General features: G+C 39.5%; 2 protein-coding genes across 11 annotated transcripts; both read left to right on the plus strand.

Annotated features, from left to right (window-relative positions):
* Nucleotides 1-2,553: 2,553 nt before the first annotated feature.
* LOC111255261 (uncharacterized) lies at nt 2,554-10,742 on the plus strand. 2 transcript variants are annotated; one of them, XM_022817027.2, is made up of 6 exons: nt 2,554-2,989; nt 3,840-3,971; nt 6,855-6,974; nt 8,009-8,356; nt 9,366-9,651; nt 10,570-10,742. In XM_022817027.2, exons 2-5 carry the CDS (start codon nt 3,856-3,858, stop codon nt 9,637-9,639), a joined length of 858 nt encoding a protein of 285 aa, XP_022672762.1. In that variant the 5' UTR covers nt 2,554-2,989; nt 3,840-3,855; the 3' UTR covers nt 9,640-9,651; nt 10,570-10,742. The 2 variants fall into 2 exon arrangements, with proteins under 2 accessions (XP_022672762.1, XP_022672761.1); XM_022817026.2 differs by having other exon boundaries at nt 2,556-3,029; nt 10,570-10,740.
* Nucleotides 10,743-11,066: 324 nt separating this feature from the next.
* On the plus strand, nt 11,067-20,606 carry LOC111250434 (uncharacterized). Of its 9 annotated transcripts, none has more exons than XM_086977081.1 (8): nt 11,073-11,774; nt 13,335-13,652; nt 14,068-14,397; nt 14,699-14,931; nt 15,978-16,255; nt 18,962-19,178; nt 19,739-20,080; nt 20,427-20,606. In XM_086977081.1, coding segments are annotated over exons 2-5 (600 nt in total). In that variant the 5' UTR covers nt 11,073-11,774; nt 13,335-13,650; the 3' UTR covers nt 16,013-16,255; nt 18,962-19,178; nt 19,739-20,080; nt 20,427-20,606. The 9 variants fall into 9 exon arrangements, with proteins under 9 accessions (XP_086833208.1, XP_086833209.1, XP_086833205.1 ...); XM_086977080.1 differs by having other exon boundaries at nt 13,382-13,652; XM_086977082.1 differs by lacking the exon at nt 13,335-13,652 and having other exon boundaries at nt 11,067-11,774; nt 14,068-14,373.
* The last annotated feature ends 2,816 nt before the right edge of the window (nt 20,607-23,422 follow it).

Genomic DNA, 23,422 nt, shown 5'->3' on the forward strand with positions numbered 1-23,422 from the left:
AGGATAACATCAAAAGACAATACAGATTGATTTATTATTACACTAGCGCGATAGATTTAGATTATTCATTTTTACTATTATTAGCAATGGACCTGCATAATGATCCAGTCAGATCAAATTGTAACTCATGCCTCATAGAGCTGGTTAGAAGGAGGTAAGTGTCGATACCATTAATGGTCACTTTTATTCATCCTTTGTGCCCTGTGAGAAAATAACGATAAAGCATTAACAACAAACGCAAGCAAAAGCAGTCATATCAATCGTGGTTCAGTTGAAATATGGGGTCAAATTATAGTAGCACTAGTATAAGATAAAACATCTGATTATAAAGAAATTGACGTTTTTTTTTCCAACGTGCGTAAATGTCTTTTGGTATAATAGTAGTAACTATGAACTTTTTTTTCCCATCAACAATCCAGTCAGCTTCTTGTCTAGCTCGTCTACCCATTGCTCGAATCCAGCCATCGTGTACCATTATATGACCTTAGTTTGCCTTTTTTTCCTGCTACATTATTCGACATTGTGGAACGGAAGTACATAGAATGGTAATGCAAGTTAAGGAACTTGAGCTCTTTTTTGTCCGCGTTATTTTCTTCACTTAGTCAGGAAGAGTTTTTATTTGCTGACGTTGATGAGCAGATTTTTAAGTAGTTTGTTAAGTAGAAGTAACAGAGTCGAAGGGCTTGAACATAGCTCCCGATCATGTATTAGGAGGCAACAAAAAGAAACTATTGCTTGGGTAGAAAATGTTTATTGTGTATTATTAAGACTAGTAGCTTTACGCTTGGTGTCGCTCGTTATTAGAATGAGGCAAAGGAGACAGATCTTTCTGCTGAGCTGGCAATCTCTGCGGGCAACACTGTGCAGAGACTGTACCAACGCCGGTGGAATAGTTTATTCGTACTACCGTAATCTAAGAGGAAATAGACTGGTAAATTAATTTACTCTCCCAATAGCTCGTGTTGCTCTCAGCGGGGTGTCACTACCGTCCCAGATGTGCAGACTGTTAGCAGGCAAATTGTAGGACTCTGTATGGAATTGTCTTACTTGTGGTCCAACTTCATGTTCCTTACAACGTTGTGTCGAGCTTCTTAGAGGTCTATATTGATCATTGTAGGCCCTTTTTATCGGAGCCTAGGATGTTTGACCATGGTGTAACGGTTTTCTCAACCGATAGCTATCGATTTTGAATACCCTTGCGCCAACTCTTTATTTAAATGCAGTACTGATAGCTATTACTTATCCTTGTCTTGGGACTATAAGCCTATATAATCTTCTTTTTTAATTTTGACCCACTAGCGCCATATGTTATATTCACAATACGATGAATTGTCTAGAAAATAGAACATTATTTCTGTGGTCTAGGGGCTTCATTTAGATATAGGACGATGTACGCTCGAACGGAGACTGCTGTCCTGTCATGTTTCAAAATTCCTAGGTAGAATAATACTAGTTTGTTTGCATTAATGCGGAGCACTTATTCTGGTTCAAGAGAATCTCATAGAAGGTCGGCATCGAAGTAAATAGATATAAAAAAGTATCCTGGGAGTAGCATAGTCAAGTTTGATTTATTTCATTTTGGAAAACCGAAAGTCAGGCTAGGAAGAGGCCTCTGTGTGTGAAATCTTGCGCCCTATGGATACATGTCGCTTAGGTGAAATGTTCAGTAACATATTGTTGTTTGAGTATTATTGCAAAGGAGAAGTGACGATCGGAGGACCGAAGTAACTAACTATTGGGGACGCCGCGAAATGCCAGTAATAATTAGGTATGACATAAGCGGAATCAAATCCTTGAATGTTGTCGCTGATATCGCTGCTAGATAACTGAGCAAATGTATTTGACGGACGGAGCAAGGAATGGCATCAAGCTTTTAATGTACCCGCTACTTCAACTCGAAACCCAAAAGGGTGTGCTAGGCTTAGTGGCGCTTTAGTATGTCGAGCAAAGGAGGCTTCTAGAAGGACGTGCCTTTTACTAGAAAACGTATGAATTAGAGGTCCTAAGTGAAATTCCTAGGGTTTGCTGAAGTGTATACGCGTTTAAATAATTGACTCATGTTTTTCATACTTCTAATTAATATTTTTTATTAAAAAATTATGTATTATTTATACATTCATATCATTATGAATTTCACATCAGGTGAGCAGCTTGTCGTGTAAATCCCTGTTGAGCAGTTCTGTGCGGATGGTACTTAAGAAGTTTACCACCGCCATATTACGTACCCTTTTTCAGTTTCTGATTAATGAGGTTATGAATAGCTGTATTGAGATCCCCTTGATCGTTGCGTAGGATATTGTACATAGATATATAGCCTGTACAACTATAAGACACTTGTTTCTACCATAGCTCGCATGTTGTATACATACACATGTTCATGCATATAGGCGATTAAAAGTACATAACAATTATGTGTATACGAGTGTGACCTCATTCGATTGTAATTTAGAAATAACCCTTCGACCCGTAATTTAGAAAAATAGCTTTTCGTTATCAACATTGTGAAAATATAGAAGCTGTGGAAACGGAATTATAGATTCAGGTCTCTTTTTACAATTGTATAAGGTTTTATAGTAGGAATTGCAATTCAATTATAAGATAGTCGTTTGTATGATCTATCTTATCATATGTGAAGCTACGCTTATTATGCATCAACCGCCCGCTCTTCTTTATCTATGTGACACGGGGTGGAAAAGCTGCAAACGTTAGACGCCAAATCAGCGATTTCGTCCGACCGTTATCCCTGATTATTTCCGTCTGTAAAACAGGCCTGAAAGGTTACTAACAAGATTAAATTTTGAAGCCATATAAATTAATCATCTTAAACTACCAATAACGAATTTTTGGGGAGCTTGTAAACAACGAGCAGACAAAGGCAAAACACGCAATTCTTCTCAAAATTGCCATCTAATTCTAAACCAAGTACAGGTGAAAAAATTGGAAAAGTATTTATACGATACGAACATATTCAGGAGAACATAACGTATAGGTAAGGAAAAACGGAGAGCAATCGACGGTCGCGGAAAACGGTACGAAAAACCTGTCAAATGAACACAATGAGTGTAATATTAGTGGATAGGTGAGGGAAGTATTATCATCATTAGAATATGGTGCCACACCTAATGGTGGCCACCTTGCCATTTTTTTTCTATGCAAAGCTTCACTCGCTTCTACGTTTACAAACCTATCATGTACGTACTTCTCTCGTTCACGCGGTCTACTTCGAATCTCGAAATAAACGACACAAACAAAATCCATAAGGGTAGTGTTTAAACGGCCAACAAAAGGCATCATTGGCATAGCTGGAGACGACTGCGTACTTACTTGAGCCCAGAATCAGAAATACGGTTCTCGTGACCACACGCACACTTATTGTCACCACGAATTAATAACACGCGTAGAATTTTGTTTATAGACATTTGGATTTAATAAAACAGGCGTATAATTGGATCTTTTTTTGAGTAGCTTGTGACATAACTATCATCGACTGCAACATGGTCATATAGAAAGTATGGTTTCTACCTTTCAAATACGATCGATCATCCTGGCTTTGGACATATTTAGTGTGGATAAATGTGCATGTACCGGTTAACATAATAATTTCTAATAATCACCTATGCTTGTCTGCTATAGGAAAGGTTACCCGTAAGAGCTGACGTGAATTAAAGTGATTGTAAAAATTGCAAGTAAAGGTGCGATACGCATTTCCTAAAACGTTTATAACAGGTGGTGGCAACCTCTAAGGCACTTATTTGGTGGTTAACGACGACCATAAGGTATTGCATTGTTTCCCAGAAGGGGCAAAATTAACGGCAAACTTTGCATGATTTGTCCGGCAGGTAGGGCAAAGTTAAGATGGCGAGTGCTACCTGTCAACACGCGTTTGCAGAACCAGTGGACAAACTGCTTGCGAAAACACTTCAGGCGAAACCCTTACCTGAAGCTCTAAAAAAGCATCATTCTTCTTATCGGTAAACTTGTTGTTGAATATCACATTGAGCACTTAAGTTACGATTCGAGATTAGCTTTCATGCTCTTCTTGCCCAATGAACGTACTACATAGCAGTACGGCATTGGCTAAAATATACTATCCTTTTTCGCCTAAGAAAAACGCAGCTTTTCAAGCGAATTCTGGTAGAAATTTACGAATTGTCTGTAATTATTTATGGTCTTATCCTGTCTCTCAGTTAGTACACTTTCTAGGAAACCTCAGCTCTTACGTAGAAACACTCGTCCAGCTAGCTTGTGAAACCTTCTTTTTTGTGAAATGTTCAGTTACGAAATTCATCTAAAGATAGAAAAATGTGGAATTGTTCGCACGAGGTCTGTAAAATACGGTGGATATAAAGGAACGTCTCACACAAGCTCTTTCGAGATAATATAAACAGCCTTGACCATGCGAAACCGTGTTTTCTTGTTCTCTGCATTCAATTTCTGGTACCCAAGTCTCTAGCGCTTGACAAAATCGAATAGATGCCTGAACGTTCAAAGCCTATCTCATCTGCTGATTCGCTAGTAGTTTGCCATCTAAGGTTCTCATCACCCTTGGCCGGCAGACCGAAGCGAAGCGCATCCTACAGGTTCAAGATGCCATTTCTTAACTTGATAAAGGACCTTTGAGCAGCCACCTGTCACAGAGCATAGTGCAGAGCACAAACATTGCGTGCTGCTCTGGCATTTTTGATTTCAGCAAATAAAGAGATGAAATGGGTGTCAATTATACTATCCATCTTTCGAAACTGTGCTCGAAATAATTCCGTTTATCGTAGAATGAAGTTGCAACAAATTTAGAGAGAAAGGAGAGCACCTTAAAGTGCTATACAAATTTCCAATTTTCATATCTCTTTTTACTTCACCGAAAGGGTAAGTAAATCTGTTTTTATTATATTACGAAAACATAGTTTATTATAGCACGGTATGAAATAGGTAAGGGTCCTTACACTACCCAGCGTCAAATCGCTGGTAAATGAAGACTGTAGCCTAAGTAATCTGCTTCAGTTTGGCATCCATACGTTTGCAGCAAATGCTTTCAAAAATCTATTTCAGAATATCTAAATGCAAATCTTTCACCCAAAGTTTTCAAAGAGCTATTCACTTGTCAAGAGAAAGTGAATGTATAGCGCAAATTACTATTCAGATAGGTTCCGTGCCTCGGAAGACACTATCACAGATAGAGCAGAGCGAACCTCTGCCCCTGCCTATGATTGTTTGAGAGCTCGCAAGTCATCCTTTTTTCGAAAAGAATCTTTTCGTAGCGGCGTTTTTTAATCATAGGGGTTTATGCACCGGATTTTCCTAAAATTCTCTACTCGTCTTTGCTTACTGATCTTTGTTGAAAAGGTTTTTATTCTACCCTAACAACTTCAGAATGCCCTGAGCCTTCTTGCGAACAAGCAACAAGCGACTTGCCCGCTGGCAGGCTCATATCTCTTGGATGAATCTCTGAAAACTGAGCTAACAGTTACAAAACAAAACTCGATTGCTTCTCCAGTCACTTTAATTGCTCAGACCAATTACTTTGTTCAAGTGCTTCGGAAGTTGTGGATAAGTAAGGCCTTGCCGATCTGCGAAATCTGGAAGAAGCACTCATTAAGGACCTCAACAGCTGCCTTGTATGGTCCTATACCGAACAGTTCTGTTGAGAGCGGGTCAGCCTTCCAAAGCAGGCGCGCCGCTCCTTGATGATTCTTAGGGGCAACAAAAATTCTTAAAGGAGGAAATTTAGCGAAGGATTAAAATCTCGTCAAAAATCACTCCATATATGGCCATTATCTCGTGTTTAGAGAGCGTCAATAGGTTATTGCTTTTGTTCAGATAAGTTGGATACCTTTTTCATCAGAGGACTAGTATGTTATCCCGTAGGTTTTAGCATGATGCAGGAATGGCCTCGAATGTTACTGGATTGCTAAGACACCAAACCGTGAATAATGTCATTGCGTCTGCTCGACCTGACGATTGGATTGGATTGGTAGTGGCACACACACAGTAAAGACCTAAATGTTTCATTTTACGTTTGGTACTAGCGTTCAGAAAAACAGAATATCTGCAGAAATGAAAACTTCTTCGGGAAGCACAATGTCTGCTTGCAAATTCGCTGGCAGGTGTTGCGTTGCTTATTGTGATTTCGAACGGCGTTTAAGATTGCCTGCGACCAATGTCTTTGCTGGGAACGTCAAAATCTAGCCAAAAATACTAATAAAGAGGAAGTTCAGGAAAGCTTTTACGCAGCACATATGTCTCTCTTATTGACTACTGGTAAATAACATCTACATCCGGAAAACATCACTTACCAATAGACTTCCTGATTTAATCAGTCCATTTCACGCTGAACACTGTATATGCTTTCTAGCGCATATGTTCTTAGGGGCACGTCGTGGTCTGGGTTTGAACCCCCAGCATAGATAGACGGATGGTTTAATTCGGGAACCAACCGTCTGACGGAATAATGTCTCACGGCGCTACCGCCTGAAACAAGCGCTAAAATATACGATATTGTTTATTCGTGATATATTGACAAAACGTTGCCTGATTGTTGCAATACAGATTGCATTATTATTACATTATTATATTAATATTGCAGAATTATAACCAAATTTAAATAAGGATCTTTTTTTAATACTATTAAAGGATTCGTAGTGAAAAGCATGGGACGTAATTTTGTTAACTTTAAATATCAATTTATATATCGTTATGGTTTATAAGGTAGGAACGTTCAAAATACCAAAAAATAAAAAAATATTCTAAAATATTAAATATTATTGAAAAAATAAATTACGGAAAGAAATATTAGTGCATGTGAACAAAAACTGATTTTAACTGGTACTCCTGATTTTTCGGATCTCCGGAAAATTTAGATTAGAAGGTAAAGATGACGATGGTGACATCGAGATGATAGACGTTTCCGGTCAGTCCGTCACTGACCACCAGGCGGGTGAATCTTTTAAAAAGCTACGAGAACCGGCTCATTTGTATGGGTAAGCTTGTTGTTGTTGGACGCTGACTGATTATTTTAATCATTTAGGTATCGAGCGATTTACAAAAAGACATGGTAAGCACGACCGTGTTATTAGTTAGCGTGCCGGAACCAGCGACAATATTCAAAGCAAGCTATATGAGATGCAAGAATGTATCAGTTAGCTATCTCATAGCTTATACAAGCGAAAAAAAAAAAAAAAAACAGACAATCAAAGTTTCTTGTTTGTATGAACGGCATATTTTGCATGAACAGTTCCTGCTGGGACAAATCTGGCACAAATTTTTGGCCATTGTGATATAACTGATTACGTTGTATTTGATAGAAGATAACACAAAGTTCCTATTCAAATATGGCTTCATCGGAAGCCAAGTTAGCGTCTTGAGGCTATTTTTGAAATATCAATGTATCTATAGAACTGTGCATTAACTGAGTATTAGCGATGAATTATCGAAAATAACCTAAAAGAGTTACATTTTGTCTTGTTGTTTGTTAGTGGAGGCCTTTAAAAATATAGAATAGACCAATTTCAGAAATATGTTTCTTCATATTTGAAAGTTTCAACATTTAGGACAGGCATACAGAGTTAAAGTATATTTACCTCCAAAAAAAAATTCTCGTATTCGTATTTTTTTTCGAGGTTGTACGTCATTTCTTATATACTCCCTGTATCCTCATCAAGCACAATGCAACCGTCTGCCTACGCGTCTTTAATGATTGTACTACCCCTAATTATTTCCTAGCTTCAGCTGCGAAGAACAAACTAATTATCCTCACTAGGACATGCGTTACTGTAAAATGTACATTTAACAAGGGAGCCTTTTCAAGGTTCGTGGATCGCTGAAATAGTCAAATCTGCACATAATGGAAAGGCGACGGTAGGACAGGGGTACTCATGCCTAGGCACTTGAAGTCCAGGAATATAGCTTCATTCTTGATTTGTGTAGCTAAATAAAAACTGATTCAATATTTATTATATTCATTATGTTAGCTGCATATTTATTATATAAGCTGAATATTCTAATGATTCTTAAGAGTTGCAGGCAGCGATCTTGATGTGTGTATAAATTTTCTTAAGCTAGTTAAGGTGCACGCAGAAACCGCTGGACCAAGGTGCACCTTGTATTGTACCGAGCTTGAATATCACTTGAAAATCTACGATGGGCTCGTCGAACGCAGCTTTTTGCTTCCAAACGATTGCTACTTCCCATATAGTAGAGACTTCAAGAGTCGTGTGAAGACCTATCTGGAACCCACTGTTAAACTTAAGTTTCTTAAAATGATAGGCCTCCATTTTTCACATGGATACCGACTGGCCATTTCACACAACCAGCAAAGAGTTGAGGTTAGCATCGACGGGACGAACCAAGACGATAGTATTGAGTGAGTATATAACAGTTAGTTCATCTTGTGGTAACCGTCTTCGCTTAAGTTATAATTCCGTTTCAAGTGGTGGAGGGGCAACTCAGGAGGCTCCGTTCCAGACAAGAAACCGTTTCAAGTCGTTTAAAAAGTGCTAGTTATTCAAACAGTTGTAACGAAGTCAAAGGTCACATATTTACGCAGATCGACTTCAGTCTCTAAAAAGAAAATAAGAAAACGGAATTTCAAATTGAATAACGCTATACTAATACTGTAATTATAAAATGACGACATTAGTACAGGTTTATTGATCAACTATTGTAGTAGTCAACGTTTCCCAAGATATTTAACTTTAGAGATGAGTCTTTCCATTTCCTGTCATGATGGATCTCGATATTGCTGTTTCAAGACTCCGCCAAGACTGGGAACTTAATGCGAGCGATCAGAGCAGAAAAAGAGGTTACTATGTTCATTACTTTTTTTATTACTCAGGCGTGTAGTGGTAGGTCAAAATGTTTACATTGGGATTCGAAGCTGGGTAATTCCACACATCTTTGAGATTAGTAGCCAAGTAAGTTATCAGTGGGTTATCGAAGCACAACAGTTCGGTAGGGCAACGCATTCATGTTAACAAAAATAACATTTGGAGGGTTCGGGGATCAGCTATGCGATCGCGAAGTGGTCATGCTTAGATTGAGTACGGTCTTTCTTAGCGTACGGTGCAGATTGTGCAATTCTCAAACGGAAATTCCTTTCGTAACTTGACCAAAAATTTGACGCGTCATTGATTTTTGACTACTACTTTTGACCGCACTAACAACACTCAAGTGTCTCTGTAAAAAAATAAGTTCTCAGTTGATGCTTATTGAGCCGCCACTCTTGCGCAATACGAATAACGTTACAATAATTACATGCCCTATTAGTAATTAATTGATCCCCATTACTGCTTGTCAAAGAACAATATAGAAAATGAGTGAAAGCTACATACTTGCCGAGCTAAGCATTAAAAGATTAATTCTTCATATTTCAGCGCGCCCACAACGACACCCTTTAGGTTATCTCCCTTTGAGAACCTGTGGTGTGTTTTATACGAAGAAAACAGGTACACACACAAATTAGAGTGGATTGGGTCGGCCATAAAGAACTTCGAAGATTTGCTTTCCAAACAGACGTTCATGATACATTTTGAGACAGGCATCAGCCTGATATTTAAGACAGAGATTTGTACCGAACATATAACCTATGGCCCAGGAATTCTCTTCAGGCCACTGAAAAAATTAAATCGGCACAGCCAAGGAATCTAGTAGGATTATTAGGTAGGTCTACGTCTACTGTTTTCTAATCCATATATATAGTAGATGCGATTTCAATACTCCCATAAAAGCCAACTATATGGTAATTAAACTTACTGTTAGGCAAACCGCTTTCATAACATACATTAAGTAAATCTTAAATAAATCTAATGCAAAGCTTAGAACTGAGGCTTTTCTGTAAACGAAAGGGTCATCGTCATACTAGTTTTGCTCCAGATTTCTCATATCTTTAATTATGCTTACATATACTTTAACTTAGAAAAAGATTAAGCCACTTATTGGCATCAAAGGATTATTAAACATAGCTCACTCAGCAGACTGGTTTGCGACAGCCTTGTGTTTCTGCAGTGGAAAAAAAAGCTCATTGGCAGTGCCCAGAGTTAATGTCTAACATAGATAGTGCTTTATTTGTTGAATTAGACTGGCTAAGATAGATGAAAAAATTTGACAAAGGTGGTGTGAAGTTGGTTTTGATGGCGGGCTATCGTTTACTGAAGTTAGCCCCACTAACTACTGAGAGAATAATAATTATCGTATTGTGGGTCTAGGATCGTCTAGTGGCTTAGAGATTTCTTGTAGTTTTCGAACAGCGATGGAATGTGTCTAAGGTAGCTAATTAAGTTGACAGGGATTACTTTGATTATGTGTTAGTAATTACATTCCATCGGTTCATTAATATCCGGCTATATGGGATGGCTATCGTTAACGACCTTAGTAGGAATCCAATATATAAGTAATCAGTCCAATAATAGAGTTAAAGTTGTAACTGAAATGCTGCAGATTTTTGACAGGACGTCTCGTACAGCCGTACCATGTAGACGACACCACACGATCCGTAATTCAGACATTGAGTTTCTGAAAAACGTTCCATACCGTGAAACAGCAAAAACAGTTAACTGACTAAGTAAACTCGGCGTTTAGTTTCACAGGTTACAAGGATGCGCGCTTTAACTTCACACAACACTCGTAGAAGCTGCGTAAAGAAAGGGCCTGCTGTAGCCTGCCTCCATGTTTTTAATAAAAAAAAAAAAATAATAACAGAATTACGTGTGTCGGCATTTTTCGCGCATAGAACCAAAAACTCTAGCTTTCTTAACATCCCGACGAATCGCTATATATTTCATAGGTAGAATAGAAACAAACCCGCGCTGAAGATACACATTCAAACTAGTTCAGCAGTTAAATTATCGCGCGAACTCTGTGAAAAGAGTTACTTCGAAGTGAGTAAGATGAAAAGTCCTATTAATTATCTTCAGATAGAATCGAAGCGACCGAGGGATATTAAATAGATACTTTAGAAACTAACGTGCCCTATCTGCGAATGCTGAGGCGTTCGCCAGGAATTCTTAAATCTTTATCCTGAAACTGCATAAATGTGTTGAAGAAGATGTTAAGCGATAAAAGATTTATTTATTGGGTAGAAGTAGGAAAAGAAGACACTGATCAAGCGTCAACGTGTCGGATGAAAGGATACGTTCGAAATTTATTTTAATCTAGGCAAAGGTAGACAAATAGGTAACAACTGATTTTTCTGAATGTCGCTACTGCGGTGTAAATGAAGCTTATTTACCATAGAAGAACAATAAGCAAAATCGGCCACTATGTTCATAATGTAATACTCGCCTATAAGACTCGAATAATATACCGAACTACAAAATATCATCTATACGGAAAGCTGTCAGTCGGCTCTTCAGTTGTCAACGGAGTATAGCTGAACACTTCGGGCTGTGCCGTGTGAAGGCTCGCGTTCACATCTTCTTGGCGTCTTCCCTTTCGCCGTAGTGAAATCAAAGGGCAGATCGTCTGACACTGCTAGCAACGATTCTTGACAGCGTCGATTCGAGAAATTGAACCGTACGTAGGAGAAATTAATCGATGGCATTGTCGAAGATAACGCCCCATCAACTTTATACGGCATTGCACAACATAATTTGTACTCGATTTGTAAATCGTCCGATATGGCACAATAATGTCGAGGGAAAAAGGCAGCAACTGCTTCGTAAATAGAAAGTGTAGAATCAAAATAACGAAGTGTCAGATTGATGTTGCAATGAAAATTTGCGTTAACAATATGAAGACCCATTAATCTGGTGAAGAGTAATCCGGATGGCGCAGCGTTCGACTGAGTAAGCGTATCGCTAGAAACTGTATCTACTAACCGATACATTAACTCGTGAATATTTGCGCGCAGAGTTGACATGACCTTAGCCATAGCTATAAAACACTGAGTGGTTTTTTTAAAATACAAACTAGTTACTGGGACTCAATTTGTAATAACACCACCTGTGTCCGCTCTCTGTGCACATTTACCTACAACTACCCACGCTTCATTGACTCGTTTTAGAGCCGTCTTTGTATTTTTTTAACGTTTAGATCTAAGCTCTAGTTCAATTTGTCAGAAAGTCACTTTGTGCCCTACTGCATCACCTCAGAACTTCGATGTACCTATCTCATTCAGCAAATTCACTGTTTTAGCTCTTCTGGTAAAGAGCTGTTTTACGCCACCGCAGCCTTTGCATAACATCACTACACGTAACATTCAATTATTGTTCTGATCCAGTTGTTTACTAATCGTCCTAATCGAAATTAGTCCTATTGCGAACCTTTGTTGCGATTTGGCCGTCAGTGCTTCTATTGGCAGGACTGTGATTATCTTGCGACCTGTAGGTCGTAAACTTCAAAATACCATGTAAATATTAGCTAGCTTGAGAACGCCGGCATCGCTCAGTGTTTTTGACTGCTGAGCCTGCTTTCGACATTATAGGGAAACCAGATTTGTTTTAAAAATTCGATGAATGAATTACACAAATATTCACTCATTCGCGGAAAACCTTCCAAAGAAGGAATCATTCCCTTAGTTAAAATAAAAATATATATAGGAAACGTCGCACTAACGTGTTTTCTCGTTAAGCCAAAGACATATATAAGAATTGTTTTGGTTCCAATGAGCAATTGGCGTACAGAGCCTATTTTCTCTAGGCTGTAAGGCGTATACCTTCATCGTGCTTTTGCAAACAGTAGTATGCTTCCTACCAGTTATAAACCACCCAAGACATATATATTAACGCTTTAGTATGCTCATCTTATCTACGTTCCTACGTGGTACATGATTTTTCCTTGTCGGATCGCTATTCCATTTCCAGTCATTTAGTAGCAATACATTTAAACATTTTGTACGATATGTTCGTTCGCTATGAAAACCTAGAAGAGTAGATTCTGTCCGTTGTCCTTTTTTTGGGTTATACGTAGTTGACCTTAACCCTGTAACTCAATTGCTCGTGATTACTTAGCTAGCTTTTCTATTATCTAATCTAATTCTGCTATCTACATTTATAAAATAGCGACCAGATTCTGCACTCATCTTTTCTATAGTATTGCAAACGCTAAACGCCCTGCCTACTTAAAGCTGACTTCAATGTAAAACAAGAACCGCAAAGACGTTTTTTTTATTTCGTCAATAATAATATCCGAAAAGTGCAGGAACTTGTTGAGCTGAACCCATTTGCCTACCTGCAAACCTAGAACAGGTTTGCCTTCTAAAAGCATCAACAGGCACCTGAGAGCCGTTCTACTTATTATTTAATCAACACGCAAGGCTTCCACGATCGCGCGTTACAATTTAGTATCTGACTTACTGCGTCTAGATTGCAGAAGCGGTACGCCTTCATTAACTTTTTCCTTTCTAGGGGCCACGCCTAATTCGAATATCTCATTGATCTTTCGAGCCGCGCAGGTTCTCACTCCCTTGTCCCAGTGATGGCGTAAAAAGTAGCGTGTTTGCCAGTTAACCTAAACGACACGTGGTGGTCTGGATTCAGATCTCAGAGCAGACACGCTTCGTTTTGTGCTAGGAGGTGAAGCTCCCGGATATAATTCCTAACGGGGTACCAGATATAAAACTCGAAGCATTCAAGTTCTTCGTAAAGGATCGGTTGCAGCCGTTTTGGGTTTGAGTCCATTTTGGGCCTCGGTGAAAGTTTCCGTAGCTCTAACAAGATTAATATGTAAGTAATAGGTAATTTTAGGTACTATATCGGCAATGTGTTTTTAAAGCTGTCCGTAACGGTTCAGTGAACACATGTTTACGACACCTAAAGAATATGTGGGGTAGTTCATGTCTGAAGCCGAACGCAGACACATTTCGCTTGGTGCAGTCCGTAAAGACAAATGGACCTATTCATATTTGTGATACACTTCCATTTACCGGTAGGTAAAATAAATGAAATGACATTCCAGTTTACCTCATGGAAATATATGGTATATTACGGAACTTTTTTCTCGGTACAGCCTCACAGAACACCGAACGATTCTTCAGCAAGCTTGAATTCGTTCGATGTCATCTCCGATGATGAACTGAGCCCTTACATAGCTTTTACGAGTTTCTTCTCGTTAAGTAATATTTATTGTAATTGTTTTCAGGATGGCGAGGCGTGACTCTGAAATTATTACGTCCTTTGTTAAAACACTCTTTGCACTGCCTGCGCGAAAAAAGTCTCAATATCACATACAGTTCACGAAACTTGAAAAGCTAAGAAATAGCCACATGAAGATTTTAAAACTTATGGATGAAGAAACACGACGTGTAAGAACTCCCGAATTCATAAAAGACGTAAAGTACCATCTTCTGGGCAATCTGGGACCAATTGTCTACATCACATTTGTTGCAGCCTTCAATATTCATTTTGAGCTGAGATACAACTTAGTATTATTACACAACTGCCAACGGTATGAACTGGTTATAGATTTAAGGTAGGCTTAAGGAAAGATACATTTAATCTTAGTGGTACTAACTGTAGATAGAAATTTCAAGGCAGGAACACTTGTCTCTTTCCTTGTCAGCAAATGGAATGATCCATTTGTAAGATACTTTGTAGTACATGTAATTACATCAGTTGTTTCTGCGATATTGAAAACACACTTACGGAAGGTGGAAGATCGGCTTACGTCTAGGGACAGCCGCCCTAGGTCGGCTGGTTTCTCATATGGTATCTGTATCATTCTCACTCCATCGTTCACATATCACTAGCAATAAAAATTATTCTTATTTCAGGACTCGACAGGCACTCGGCCCAAAGCTGGACCCATTGAAATTGTCCCCACTTGAGAAGGTGGTGTGCATCCTGTACTACGAGGAGAGGACCAGTAGGTTAATGCTGAGTGATGACATTGTCATAGAGGCTGAACGTTTACTGAAGGACACCCACCTCATATTAGACTTCCAAGGGAGCGGGGTCGTTATGAAGTTCAAAGTTGAACTTGTACCCGATAGTGAAAGGGAAATAAGTTAGTGTAAATGCTAGGATGATGAAAATATGTTTAGCAGGAGAAGTGTTATGCCCGAAGCGGGGGACCATTCGTGGCTCACGCAGCTGCTACCATTAAACATACTGAGCTAGCTATAATTAATACAACAACTCTTTGCAATATGTCAAATATACATATTGAAATAGAAAAAACGCTCCAGCGTGTCAAATATAAATAAATTCGTGCGATCGCGAGTGATGATCAATCTTCTCTCAAACTGAGTTTACGTATAAAGTTAGAAGTTAGATTCGTTGTTGCTAAATTGAACGTTGTTACCCAGGACTAAAACTTAATCGACTGACGATTTTTGTATGGTAGAACGAGTCTGGTTAATTATGAAGTAAGGTTAGCTAAAGGCCCATCCTCTTGTCTCCTGACACAATGTCCTTAGTGAAAAAAATGCCTTTTAAAGCACTAAGCTAAAGCTCCGCTTAAAAGTAGTTTAGTCATTAACCGCGTTTGGCTTGATTTGATGGCAAACTTAGAAGGTGCCACGCAGAGAACGAGTCACTGGTGCAACTAAATATGAAGAGGCGGTACCTAGGTGCTGATTTGAGTCCGCCATATACATACACATGTGCTGTCAATAAAGTAAGGCGGGAGTAAGAAGTTCGTGTAGTAGAGAAGTTACCGAATACGGATACGAGAAGATGATTTACGAGAGTGGTTTTAAGAACAGGAGTCGTTATTAAGGCTCCTATTTTACCTAGACATTAGTTTTTCGTCGCACAAATCAGTTGTTAAAACGTAAAGATTAAACAACTAAGCAACCAATGTGTTTAAAAATCGTTTTTTTTTTGTTTACCATTCCTTTCGTTCCTATTGAAGTTCTAGTGTCCAGGTGAAGCTATCTCTTTCAAGCACACAACCTTCGTATTGCTTATAGCGACCATCTAGTAACCATCTTATGCCTACCAATTGAAAGCCATGAACACATGCATTCCTGGCAAGGAAAGAATTACTTTATTAGCAATTTTAGTTTGTGTTCGCTAGTCCGCTTACACATAGTCTTCTGAACTTTTCAGTTTCCGTGTTGGAGAAAGACTGCAACCTTCAATAATTGCAACTCAAGTACTCTAGGACACCTGTCTGCACACTATACCACCAAAGCTTTGTTCTTAACCGTCATAATCAATTGCGTAGTTTAGGAGGTGTGGTCCTTAGAGCACTGCCCTGTAACCGTCAGTACATGACACAGTCGATTCTCACGATGGCTACGTACGTCATACGATGCCTTGGGCATTCCAGCACTAACGTAGACAGCGGGCGGCATCTTAAGCTTGATATCGAGCTTCGTATCGAGGTAACTTATGATATAAACCACTACGTTCGATAGAGTACTTCTACGGTATAAATTTTTGAACCGGTTACATACGGGGATGCTTAACGTGCTCGGACTCGTCGAAATTATAAAACACATTTACGATTATGCAATTGTCATCTGTTTCATCGCGTCACGAACCCTTATCCGCGGTTATAAGCGCTGAAAGCGTGATTTGATTATGCATTTAATCGTTGCATCAACGAAAATAATAACTATCTGTTACCGTACGGCCTAGGTTAAACAGCTAGCAAAGAGGCCTAGTTGGCCAACGTTCAGCAATGGAAAACAGACATCGGAAAATGATTATTTCTAATTGTGAAAATCATATTGTTAACTCTATGATTTAAGTTCCCAAAGACAGATTTAGCTTTTAGAGCCAAGAGTGAAAAAAACGTTTATCTACAACAAGAAATTCCCATCGCATACACTAATACTCACTCGATAATATAAAAAAAAAAAAAACATCGAACAACTATTAGTAGGTACATTTTCGTTCGTTTTATTTGAAAACCCTGGCCAGTTTTCTCGATTCTTTATCTGCGTTCTAATTGCGGCGACATGACCACATGACAAAGGAAACGTTCGGTCATCTAATTAGCTCTGTACTAGAGCCATTGATACGAATGATAGGAGTAAAAAGTAAACTACTACGATTCAATTATTAGCCGAACAGGATCATTAGAGGAACAATTAAATCAGTTTTTCAACCGGATAACTTCGAAATGCTGCCTTGCTTATCATTGTTTAACAACTAGGACAAGTAGAATCGAAAATCCAGCCTTAAGCTCAATGCAACGAAAACAGGACAGCTACTCATATTTCCTAGTGTAAAATCTTATACGTGAACGTACATCGTTGCAGTTACGTTAATCTACTCGCCACACACGCGGCAATAATCATAACCAATATATATACCGTTGTTTTACATTTTTAACAAAGTACAAATACTGACGCCTTAGTATTTATTACCAGAGCTGCTCTTAAATTTCGATAGATGCCAATTGGACTGGCAGATTCTAGTTCTCGTAAGGGACAAATGAAAAAGCTCACCTATTTCTTCTCAGGCTTTGCCTAACAGCTTCATTTCTACCCGTAGGGACAGTATCCAATAAAGAAGCAGCTCCCAACAGCGGAGTACAGAAGACAGTTACCTCTGCATACGCACCCTATGATTTGTGTTCTGTTACGCAGTATCATTGCTTCCTTGTAGGATATAAATTAGGTTAAGAACAACGTATATCGGCTGTATTCCTCTTCCAGTAGGTGCTATATGCCTTTTTTCTCCAGTGGTACCGATCAAACAAGGTGTGAAAAGCGTTTGTGATCTGATCTCTATTTACGTTCTTTCAGTGTTAAAGTAGTTCCCATGATGGAGAGATTTAACATGCGTGAGCGAGCAGTGTGTCTTCAGACCGTAAGAAAAGTGGATATGATAGCGTTTTAGCTGAAAATTGAATCCGGAACTTTGTTGCTCTGAGCGCGCTGCTTCTAACTCCCTCGCTGTTGAGCCAGTCAATCATACGACTGACTATAAAAGTCCGCTTTCGGAATCCATCAGCAAGATTTACTCTTTTCTGTCCTTTTTCGTCTGGGTTTTCGGTCGACCGATTCTTGACCCGGATCGAATGGACTCAGCCGTGTTGTGTGGTAAATTCTTAGAAATCGCCTGTGCTCAAGGCGTATATCGTTACCTCTAAATCGCTACAAGACGCCCTGGGACTATTACAATTGACCCAGTTGATTCGTTGTGTTGTTGCCTATCCCCCTTTGGAAGCGCTGTCTCTAGCATTGACTGAAAGAACCAGAATTTTTCTGCTTTTTGTAGTGCGCTACGCAGACAAACGGTGCCCTTTCTTCAATGTTCCTTGCTGCGGTCGTTCAGAACACAGCAATTGCGCACCGAGTAAATCTTCTCTGACTCTGTGGTGGATGGATAACAAAAAGAAACGAACGGATTTTCAAACAAAAAAGTTAAGAAGACTTCCACATCGGAACACGAGCGACAAGCCAAGGCCAAACGGAACATGGTGTTTCAAAGGGATATTGAAACTTTTTCACAGGAGCAAAGAATAATCGAGCAAAAGGTGGCCCCGCGAATTTCTTTAGTGACCACAAGTATGAAACTGCGAATTGAGCAGTACTATCCTCATTAAGTACTGTAGATGGAAGTACGGCGTCCATCCGCTGTGGTCAGTCGTTATTCGAAGCAAAATGAAAACGATTAAAATTACGACAATGTACAAATCTTGTGCAAGGAAAATAATTGTAATAGAAAAAAAAAAAAAAGCTACTACACAATCTTTTCGTTAGTTCTAGTGGAAACAGAGAAATATGAGAAAGGAAGGGGCTAAACACGCTTGTTGGGAGGGTTAACTAATGAAATGTGTTAATCTATCAGAGTTCTGGCTATCCGTCTTTTCAGCTAGCTGTTTTTGTATTAAGACATCAATCGTTGAAATGCTATCAGTAGCAGTAATGGCTTAATATACAATATATATATATACTTCTGCTTATGTATTGATCATTTACACTTGGCCTTTGGCGGTCATCTGTATTAGATGTGTACAAAAACTGCACATCTCATTTCTACACACACCAACAACATTCAGCACGCGCCAGGTCTCACACGTAAAGCCCTGCAAGAATTTAACTCGGAGTTGTTTTCGCATGCGCCGTATTTGCCAGCACTCGCGCTTACGGACGACAGCCTCTCCGACAAATTAGGTACGATTATAACCGTACATTTGACATAAAAGTTCTCCAAGTTTTCCCACGTCAGAGCCGAAATTCGTGACAATGGATAAGTCTACAGACTGAGTGATTGAAAGAAATTACGAAAAGTGTCGGCGAAGATATAATATTGCCGGAATCGGGGTACGACACTGCATTTTTGACAAGTAAAGTAAGTGCAGGAGCCCGTAGATATCGCCGTCATTTCCTGGTATATTTCATAGTTTGTTTCATAATAACCTCCCATTGAAATACCTTCCCTTCTAATCTCAACAACACTGCCTGCATTTATTTAATTTATAACCACCGTTTTTAGCTAAATATTGAAATTACTGTAAATCATATTGGTGAAAACACACTTTAGCAAGTTTGTGGACCCATCCCTCCAAAAGCCGGCACCCCAATTTTCTTTCAGTGAAAAAAAAAAAAAACCGTTCTACTGTCTTAGTCAGCGCAAAATACGCGTGAGCAAATCTCAACAAGAAAATTATCATGTCAGAAGAGACGGCCATACGTAGACTGATAGATAGCAACTAGATTATAAGTTGCTACACGAACGTTCTAGTAATACGGAATCTATTTAGCCAAAAATTTGCGTTGAATCTGATACTACACTGCGCATGATGTTTTAGCGACACATACACCCAGTTCATGGCTGACGGGCTGTCACGGACAACTAATGACCTTGAAAAGTTCCGCTTTTCATTTGTATGCCGACATTCATTCTTCCAGAGACGAGGAAATCCCGTTTTTCCTAGTTTGAGGTAGAAACCGTGTCGGTGAACATGCCTCTTCTGTTGTTCAATACTTAGTTAATGTCCGGATCTTGCGATGGCTAGTGACGAGTCAAGGTGCTGCGACCTTCGAGATCATCTGAGGCATCGACGTGAAGAACTCTGTACCCGGCATCTTCTGCGAGGAATCATTATAAATACGGACAATAGTTGACTTCAGACTGATTTCAATTGGTACCCTTTCAGGCTGTTGTACCTGCCCGTACTTAACGGAACCATGATCTTTAGTTTCGTGTTTTTGTAGGACCACAGCCGGCGTTACTTGGCTTCGTAGAAACCGGTAATAAATAGTGTGGGAAATTTGCAAAATGCTTTAGCGGTACTCAAACGTATATATCAAACTGCTGAAGGCTTTTTTCATTAGTTGCTCATTCTTTAGGCATTCAAACAAAGTTTACCAGCATTTTAACGAGAGATGTGTTTTCCGTGATCCTAAGTCTGGTATTTAAGGTCAACTGGAAAGAAAAGCTATAATATATAGGTATTTCCTATTCGTTCCATTTCAACGTATTTAAGAGCTCCTTTTGAAAAAGTGCACTGTAATTATAATTATGAGTCCATGAGCTGATAGCTCAAAAGCTCCATAACCCAGTATATTGTACATTCTGGTGTTTTTTTTTTTTAAGGAGAATGTCAGTAAAACGGAGGAGGGTACGTGTTCTACAACTCGAAATGAAGAAATCAATAAGCTGCGCTCAGGAACAACACAAAATCAGTTTACGTGTCGTGTCAAGGAACATACAAGTCATGTCACAATCCACCTCGAGCCGTGTCTGTTAGCAGTTATCTGATGTAGTTAGCTATAAATAAAGGCCAGCTGGCTTAGCTCTAGCCTGCGTGTCAACGAACGGAAATTAGTGTGGCTCCTTTACTATTGCGGCTTTCCCTGCTCCATCGAATCCTTAGTTAGGGGGCGAGATGCGTGCGTGAGTGGCGGTGGCGGTGGCGGCGAACGGCAGCAGTTAGGGACAGGTGGCCGGTCTGTGCAGGTGGTCGTCCGCTCGAAGGGATGTAATCGACGGTCGAAGGGAAAACTGTGCTGGGCGGCTGATATTGCCCGCTATCTGCACTAGTTCCTCTCCGAAGCTCTTCCTTTCTACTTATTACGGCCATACCACCCACTGCCGCTGCTGCCGTCTCCTGCTCCGACTTCACTCCGCCTCTAGGATATTCCATAGTAGCGGTAATTAATAATGGGCTCGCGTGCCAGCAAAGGATAGGTTGTCGGAGCATCCGTTAGAGAGGCCTGCTGGCTATCGCGCCAAAGCCATCTTCCACAATTTATAACACCTTCACCAGGAATAGCGGTGAAGAGGGAATAAGAGAGAACTGGCTAACAGGACTAGCTTAGAAGGGCGGGCGGTCAACCAAACGTTCGCTCGAATCCAGGAACAACGGCGGGGAACTCCTGAGTGCCCATACCGCTTCCGCCGTTCACAGCGATGCGTTTAGTCCATCCTATCTTAAGTGGGATAGAATGCCAGGCGGGTGCTCTTTGCCCACTTGACGCTACTCTGCTATGCAAGCTTACGCTAAATAGATGGACCTATCTTATATAGCTAGTAGTTCATGTAACAGCTGTGCACAACAGTCTACACTATAAGGAGTGAATTGTGCTGCCAGTCCAAGAGTTAATTGTTGACAGCGTTAAACTAGTAATAACAAAGGATGACAAGTTATTTAAAAACTAACTTGATATTATGTTAATATATTTTACATTTAATATAATATATCAGTCAGTAGAATAAAGACGTGTGTGAGGCAGTTACGGCAGACTTGACATTTCTTAGCTGATCTGATCATGATTAATCATATTATGTGTGTTGAGATAGTCAAATTTTTTTCCATCTCTGCCATACTAACCAAATATCTCATTCTTCAGACGCGATACACAGTCACAATCTATTCTGTTGTTGTACTTTGGTTTCTATCCGAGCTTGTGTTGACCATCTTTAAAGAAAAAAAACAATTTTGAATATTGTTTATAATAGTCAGAATCGTGTCTAGACCGTCCACAATAGCTGAGAGGAATACTTCGTATCTTGGACTTCTGTTAACCATACGACATATTTGAGGAAATCATTTTAGGGTGAGCTGGCAGCAAATATCTTGAAATCCAGTCAATACTTACGTGTGCCTTTATGAAGTTCGAAATGTTAACAAACGTATTCCTTAAGTTTTACGTCCAAAGTCGGCTTTAAACATCAGGCACAGAAATATTTCGATATGATTCTCGCTCAAGAGACGTTATTCCAACATTTCCGTATCCATATGTTATGCAGACGTATTTATGGATGTATTACAATTACATTAGAACACTAGATCTTTTATGCAACCAGATCAATACGCTTGAGACATTAGATAATATATTATAGATGAGGAGAGTCAATCAACATACTGACACTAACAGTCGCTCTATGTTCTTATGTTCTCCCGTATTTGTGCAGTCATTTGATGCACATCTTTCATGCGGCACACGTCAATCTATACGTGCGTTTGGGAGCGTTTGACTGCATAGCCTACTTGATTCATCGGTATAATGTTGATCTTTTTCTACAGGAAGGCATTTTCTTGCAGCATTGACGAGGTGGTGGCTAAGGGAGGTCTGGTTGGAGACGCGACGTCGTTTCTGCGAATCAGCGTTGCTGCCCAGTTTCCTAATGCATCCGAGGAGATGCACTTATCCTCAATAATGTCTCTACATTTTATCTATCCAATTCGCTCAGCGCTCTATGCGTCGCTATTTGTGATGTCTACTCATCATTCATCCATAGTCAATGACGAACCGATCTCGGTGCACGAACGAAATGCACGTCGGCTCCTTTCCGAACTGCGCACACAAACATACGCTCAAATCAGCATCAGCTCATACAACCGCTGGCAAAATCAGTTGGGCGACCCAGACACTGAACATTTGTCCAACCTACTTCTGTGCCTATTCCCGACAGCAGCTATGGAAATGAGATGCCAGCGAAAGAGCTTAACAAAACGTTGTAGTTCCTTTTTTCCAGCTCTTCTAGCCACTCTATTGGACAGCTCGCTGCAAGCCATCGCACGTAACGACGAAAAATAGAAAAACATTATTTTTAGAGATATAAATACGTGCAGTGTTTATTACGATACCTACATTAAGAACTAACAATAGCATCCCGCCTATACAGTATTCTACATTCCCCTTAACCGCTGTTTTCAAGTACACACAGCCTCTAGACTAAAAAAAAAAAAAAAAAAAAAGGATTTTTCAGTGAACAGATTTTATCTTGCGGAAGATATCTCGGAAAATATCCTTGTGAAAGGTACGTGCTCTCAAAATAAAACTTTGTTACATAAAGTTCTATAATCTGTTAATCGATTCAACTGGGTCTAAAAAATGAGCGGAGGGAAGCATGTGGGTTGATTAAGCTGTGTCTTTTAAAGGCCCCGAGATAAGCATAAATTATTTATATTTACATTCCAACAATAAATACTCATTTTACGAAGTGTGCATAATGATACCCAGAAAACTACTCGAAATGTTTCAATGATGTTGAAAGAACCCCTTAAATATTCGTTTTGGGGTTGTTTCATGATTGTGTAGAATATTTTATAACATTTCTGTCTAAAGCCTAATTTTCACAACGAT

The sequence above is a fragment of the Varroa destructor genome, unplaced genomic scaffold (genome assembly GCF_002443255.2).
Source record: "Varroa destructor unplaced genomic scaffold, Vdes_3.0 BEIS01000001.1, whole genome shotgun sequence".
Lineage (NCBI taxonomy): Eukaryota > Metazoa > Arthropoda > Arachnida > Mesostigmata > Varroidae > Varroa > Varroa destructor.